Genomic DNA, 7,576 nt, shown 5'->3' with positions numbered 1-7,576 from the left:
TGAATTATACATATGATGGATGGAGTCTATTTCAAATTTTAAGTTGAAATTACCCACTTTCCATGAAAAAATAAATAAATTTTATGAAATATAATAATTATCAAACAAGCAAAATTAGAAAAGATGACTAATTTTATGAAAAATAGTGACAATCAAATATCAAAAAGAAGAAAAGTACAACAAATTTTAGGTAAAAAATTAATCTATACAAACACCCTTTCATGCAAATTATTTTTAAGTAATTCAATTACCTAGAACTTATTTTTTTTCATGTAAGTTCCATACTTGCAATCAAACACACCTTTAGATAAATGCTCTCGTTCTCAAAATACATCACATGGAATATATAACTAAAAATTCAAACATCAGTACAATTTTGTTTTTTTGCGACAAATAAAATTATGACATACATTAAGTTAATATAAAGCCGAAAAAGGATAAAAAGTAAATTAAGTCGACGTTAAGGACGAACTTGAATGATAACTTTTCCAACATTAGAGCTTGAGAAGATGGAAGCAAAAGCCTCCAAGAAGCTCTCAATCCCATGGTAAATTGTGCTTTGGGACTTGATCTTCCCATCAATTACGTACCTTTCCATCTCCTTAGTGAACTCTCCGAAACGATCGAAATACGATCCAACGAGGAAGCCTTGCATTGTAACACTTTTTCCCACCATGTTCATTAGGTTCCTCACCCCTTCTCTCTCAGTCCACGTCTGCATGTATAATTAAAACATCGAACATGCATTTATACATAAATATATATATATATATATATATATTAAAATTTTGGTGAGATTGAAGATACATCTGTATGAGCAACTTGAGAAAGATGATGAATATTAACCTTGTTATACTGAGATATCATGCCACAAAGCGGAATGCAAGCTCCAGTGTTGACATGGTTGAGAACTGCCTCTAGCATCTTCCCACCCACATTGTCCAAGTACACATCAATGCCATTCGGGAAATACCTGTATTATTTATTTATATATATATATATATATATGAATTAGGAAACCCAGATAATTAATGATCTACGACTATATATACAAGAAAGAGAGAGAGTTTAAAAGGAGATTATAGGAATAAGGTGTTCGGATAGTGTATGCTACTTAAGGAAAAAACATATTTTGTTCCCTTACCCCTTAGATTTGGTATAAATAAATTAAGGGACTGCCCCTCAAGATACTGAAATTTATCCAAACTATATATCACTGTTATAAGTAGTATATATCAGATTACCTTCTATTGTTAAATTTACAGGTTTTGAACATTTGTTTTATGGATGGGATCTATTAATATATATAATTTACAAAATGGTAGGGCTCTATGCATTGTAACTTAGTAAATATCTGCAGCCTCTGTAAATATTTATTCTTAAAGATAACATAAATTGCAATAGTCTTTCTTACTTGTAATAACGGTATAAAAGAAAAAGAGAAATTAATTACTGCTTTTGAATTTTGTTTCAGAAGGGAATAAATTACTTGGATAAAGCAGCATCAAGATCAGTCTCTTTGTGGTAGTTGAATGCATCGTCATACCCCAACTCCTTCAAAAGTTTCACCTACCAAGCAAAGAGATCAAAGTAAACATACATGAAAATTATTAATAATAATAAAATATTGCATAATATATGAAGAGAGAAACATATAAAATGCATACATATAGCACTAATTAAGGGTACCCCAAGCTCGACGATGACCCAAAACCAAAGATGGATCCTAGACTATACGCCAACCACTACTGCTGAAGAGGTGAACCAATCAGTTGCAGAGGACTGACTGTAGGATGGGATGGGCGGTGTGCTCTAGCCGAGGGCCGATTGTGTGTAGGTCTCAATGGGGCCTCATTTGATAAGAGCCACATGTTACACGCTAATGACATTAATTATAAAGTATGTAATTTACTCAATTCTTAAACGTGGTCATGCACCTCGGAAGACAATTGACGTACGAGGTAGACACAAGTCCTCGTGTTTTAATGATGAAGCTACCAACTAATTGTCACGCCAATTGCCATTAAAAAATTGATCAGTTCATATCAAATTTGTTAAGTTAGTGATGTGTCACTATTAATTTTCCTCGAGACCATATGGCCTAGGGATCTTCATGTTTCATAATTACGTAACGTGCTATGCTTTCTTCGTTCTTTTTCAGATAAACATTTCTGTAAGGCTCACTTTCGAATATTCTCACACAGCATAGGATATTAAAAAAAAAGGTCATTATAGATATCATATAGGATAAAATTGATCTAAAATGACAACTCATTTCATTTCTACCAGCGGAAATTAAATTAAAGTTCTGTTACATCTACAATATCTCATAACTATGGGCTCGATGGCTATACAAAATAATAAGAGGTTCACATGTCAATAAACATAATAAATTCACATCAACTATAACATCATCAAATCACTAGCTAGGATCTTTAAAGTTAGGACGCGTCTCCGTACACCACTATTCCTGGGCTATAGTCCTACTGGACTCGCCCCCAATAACAGACTTTCCTTTACCTAGAATGGCAAAGAAGATCAAGTGAGCCACAAGTCTCAGCAAGCTCGAGAAACAATGAATACTATATAGGATCCAAGAATATGATGATACCAAGAAGAGTAATCAAGGACTCCACAATTATATACAAGATTCATAATTCATGAATTTTATCAATTGAACTTAATATATCATGTCACCATGTATCACTATGCAAATGCGCATAAAATTTCAATATCATTATCAATTCTCATAAACTCGCAAGCCATAAATCAATACATGTAAAAGTGCATCATTTCATTATCAATATCAATTTTCTCGTCTCCCAAGCCATAAATCGATGCATGCAAAAGTGCATAAATTCCATAAAACCTCACAATTAAATATGGAGTTAACCTGTCGGGTTATAGCCACCTCGTCCGACGCCAAGTGCTCTAGGGTACCATTTTCTCCCTCCGTGCAAAATAATATTTGCGCAAAACATATATATATATATGTAACATGTACATATATGCATTTGCCAACCACATGTATTTAAATTCTTGTTTCTCAATATTCATACTTTCAACACCATTTACCCATACCGAATATTTTACCATCATTAGATAATTCAACATATCTTATTTCATAACATTTACCACGATCAAGATGAAAATTATAACACAGAAATAATATTTGGGATATGTTATTTAAAGTTAAATCTTGATTCACCATTTGAGGAGTAATATAGATTTAATATGTTATTTTTCCCATCATAAAATCTCTGATGATTTATTTAATAACTATACTAAATTGATATTGATATGAATTTTGAAAAATTAAATAAGGTATTCGGATTTTGGCATATATATTCAAATATGGGAAAGTGTATTCAGATGGGTTATGGCCTATTCAGATATATTGGAGGGACATTGAGTGGTATCCGGATGGCTGGAGGTGTATTCGGATGTCTTTGGGAGTGATTGAGAGTGATATCCGAATATGGAGTGATACATCCGGATGTTAGAAATCAAGAATATGAGTGATATCTGGATGTTACAATAGCGTATCCGGATGGATATCCGGATATGGGCTAAGACATCCAGATGCACCATATTTTAGAAATTCAGCTTCAACAAGATTTCGTATTTTAAGAATAACTTTTTCGTTGAACTCCGATTGAGATGATTCAATATGATATGGAAAGAAAATAAAAATATATACAACTTTTATGTTTTGAGTTTTCAAATATTCGCGTTTAATGGAGATCTAAATTTGGCTTGAAGTTTACTACTATTGCGTTATATTCGAATTTGAATATACAGTTCGATAGCATTTGGTATTCTGGGTATATCTTTGTCATATGAACTCCGATTAAGATGATTTAAGATGCTATGGAAAGCTAAGAGAAATATCTACAACTTTTGTGTTTTAAGTTTTTAAAGAATCGGGGTGTATAAAGGTCGAAGATAGGCCTAAAGTTGCTGCGATGGTAAATTATCCGAATAAGGCTATCTTTGGAGGGTAGTATTCGGATGGGTTGATATATATCTGGATGAGACACACACTCATCCAGATATTACTCATATGGCTTCCCAAGACTCATTCGGACAAGTCATTTTCTATTTGGATGACTGAGAAACGATTCATCAACTTTTTTATGGAGACGACGATTTATACATATATATATAACACAAGTAATACCTATGGGCTACACCATTCCGAAAGAAGATTGGGGAAGACAATCCCAATGGAAATAATGACAATTTGGGGTGATTCAAAGCTAGGTTAGAAGGGAATATAATTGGATGTATATATGTATATATATATGTATGAACAGTAAATTTACAGGGAATGAAGAAGAAGATTAGTTCAACTAATCATCTAAATACATACTCTTATGATCAAAAGAACTCTCGAATGGAAGAACGAAATGAACATAAAAGAGTGGTGTGAGGAGAAGAACTTGCCTGATGAGACTCCTCCATTGAAGCTCTAGTCGTCAATAGAGAAAATGGGTGGAGAAGAAAAAGAAGATAAAAGCAGAAAAAGAACATGGAGAAAAAAGAGGTGAAGTAGAAGAAGAGGAAGACAGAGAATAAATGAAGAAAGAACAATGGAACAGTTAGGAAAGAAGAAGATGATACGTACTAGAATTAGGAGATTTGTATGTGGAACAAGTTTGCACGCCAACTTTTGAAACTACCAAATTGCCATTCCTTTCATATTTGAGACAAAAATATTTAGGGGCATTGTGACAAAATGTTGACTTTATTTATTTATTTATTTCAATTTCTTATTACCCCACAAATTTTATTATTTTCAAATTATTTATCAACATCAGCCTAAACCCAAATCACATATACCCCATATATATACCAAGCCCACCAAGCTTGATTTCCCACTCAAAACAAACCCGTGACCTCATTAACTAACTAATTGCGGCCCATTACATTATTTCCAATTTTTTAAAAATTATACCCTTACACTTATTTTCATGATCACTTGAACTATAAAATAAAATTATACAGTCCAAGAATTCTTTTTATGCCTTCAAAGCAAGTTATCATTAAATATTAAAATACTTAAACCCACATTTAAAATACCATTAAACTGACATTAAGTAATAAAACATATAGACCCATTCATAATATAATTAAAATTCTAAGCACATCTCAATGGTCCAATTCATTTGGACTTTTCTCACATTTTTTAATTCCATTTGGATGGGCTATCAAATTCTTATTTCCACTTACACTTTATTCCATAAAAAAAAAGTATTTTCAATCCTCAATCAATTAAAGAAAAAATTTGGAGCCCATAATAAAATATCCAAAAACGCCTAGACCCCTTAACGGGTCGTTATAATTTCTGTTTTTGCCATAATCTTTAACCATTATCTCTTTTAAAATATTAAACTTACATATAAATATAGCATGCATATATTTTATATTATTAAATATGCCATCCAACTAATTATTAATTAAATCTCTAAGATTGCGTTCATTTTCCGTTTTTAATTTTCAATTTTAAGTTTTAAATTTATTTTTAGTTTATTATTTTGATAGTCTATTTTCAAAAAATTGAAAATATATTCTTCTTGTTATTTTAAAAAATAACTTTTTAAAATAGCAAATTAGAAAACACTCTTACTTTAAAATTTTAAGAAAAATTATTTTATGATATTTTATTTAATAAATATTATTATTAAATAATAAAATTAACTCTTTTTAATAAAATTTTATTATTAAAATAAAATAATAAATTTGATTAATAAATCGTTCACATCAAGTGATCATTTATATTAAATATTATTATACATAATATGTGTAATATACCTAATAATATATTATATGTTATTTTATATTTTTAATTATAATATAGATATATTATATTTTTTAAATTTTAAATAAATATATAATTTTATTCCTTCTTTCTTGTCAGTTTTCTTTTTTAGATACAAAATATAAAAAATAGATTGTGTTTTTCATGTTTTGAATAGAGAGTTTATTTTGGTTGAAAACAACCGATTTCCTTTACAAATTTTTTTTCTTATTTTTTAAAATATATTTTTGAAAATGATAAATTAAACGTATTTTTATTATTTTAAAAAATTAAAAGTAAATTAAAAATAACGAAGAGAACAGAATCTAAATTTGTATATTGAATTGTGTTCGTGAGTCCTAATTGATGGAATTTAATAAATTAATATACCTTTTCGTCCGACCCAGTGCTTCCAATGACCCGACAGCCTCTAAATTTTGCCAATTGTCCGGCGAGCATTCCAACACCTCCAGCTGCCGCTGATATGAACACGGTGGAGCCTGGCTTCGGGTTTGCAATCAGCTCTATTCCAACCCATGCAGTAAATCCCGGCAATCCTATATTACACGTCATGGATAAACTTGTAAATCAATATAGAGATTAGCCCAAAAGACAAGGTACGATATGGTAATTTGACAGTAAAAAAAAGTACCAAGAGGGCCTAGGTAATCCGGCAATGCAATCTCGGCCTTTGGATCAACATTTCGAAGGGATGTCGTCGGTATAACACTATATTCAGCTATGGGTAGAGAGGGTTCAATTACGATATCACCCTCGGAGAATCTATCATCCGTGGACCGAATTACCCTTGCTACTCCAAATCCCTTTATGACCTGCCTCATAACAATTTCAAGAAAATAGTAAATAAAACCAGAAGTGCAATCAAATGGATTCTTGGCTTTCCTTTCGCACAGGTAGGAGCGATAAATTTTTATTTGAGTGGATAAAAATTAAATAGTAAGAAAATTAAAATCATATAATATTAAAAATATATATTAATAAATTACTACAATTATTCTTGACCTGTTTTCATATTTTGATAACGTTGTATAATAATATCATTAGTAATTTTATTAAATATATCATTTTTAATATATACAATTAAACTACTATTCAACTATTAATCTTTAATTCAATTGTACAACTGGATCTTGACAAGTTTCATAACATAAAATGCTCTTTCTGCTGTAGCACTAGCAATAGGAAAAATTAATTCCAATGTCACAAGTTTGTAAACTAATGGGTACACATTATTTTTCTTCGTCAATACTAACTTTCGTGCAAGATTACTAAGGCATCATAATCTTTTAAAAACACTTTTTGATTTAAATTTTATCTGTCCAAATACAAAATTTAAAGAGACAAACTATAAGCGATGAGACCTAAATAAGAAGAAATCAAAAACACTTTTAATTCACAATCCACATAATTCATTAACAAATCAAAATTAGGAAAATAAGCTAAATCACTTTTAATCTACTTTAAAGACATCAAAATGTCAAAAAAATAAATGAACTAATAAGGAGATTTTGCATGGGTGTTCAAAAAAACTAATAAACCGTGAAAATCGACCGCATCGTGAAATTTGTTTAGGGAAACGGTTCAACACAGTTTGAAAAATCTTCAAATCGTATGATCTGCGGTTTGAGGATTTCTTAATTCGCTTAAAAATCAAACAGTCCAAGTAATGTACTTAAGAAAATTGAAAACTCATCTTCAATACTTCCTAACCTGTTAACAAAATTTGAGAGATAAAAAAAATGTCAAAGAAATTTG

General features: G+C 30.4%; 1 protein-coding gene across 2 annotated transcripts in view; it reads right to left on the bottom strand.

Moving 5' to 3' along the window:
• Positions 1 to 322: 322 nt before the first annotated feature.
• The window catches only part of LOC127792630 (2-alkenal reductase (NADP(+)-dependent)-like), a 28,595-nt gene continuing 21,341 nt past the window's right edge, over positions 323 to 7,576 (bottom strand). Inside the window, exons 2-6 of one of the 2 annotated variants that reach the window (XM_052323216.1) lie at positions 6,453 to 6,633; positions 6,191 to 6,357; positions 1,490 to 1,569; positions 847 to 973; positions 323 to 715 (exon numbers count right to left, since the gene is read on the bottom strand). In XM_052323216.1, the coding sequence (XP_052179176.1) occupies positions 461 to 715; positions 847 to 973; positions 1,490 to 1,569; positions 6,191 to 6,357; positions 6,453 to 6,633 (810 nt within the window). In that variant the 3' untranslated portion in view covers positions 323 to 460. The remainder of the gene's footprint in view (positions 716 to 846; positions 974 to 1,489; positions 1,570 to 6,190; positions 6,358 to 6,452; positions 6,634 to 7,576) is intronic. The other variant, XM_052323215.1, reaches the window with a different exon arrangement.

Source organism: Diospyros lotus, chromosome 15, assembly GCF_014633365.1.
Source record: "Diospyros lotus cultivar Yz01 chromosome 15, ASM1463336v1, whole genome shotgun sequence".
Lineage (NCBI taxonomy): Eukaryota > Viridiplantae > Streptophyta > Magnoliopsida > Ericales > Ebenaceae > Diospyros > Diospyros lotus.
This window is presented reverse-complemented; position numbering and strand designations above follow the sequence as displayed.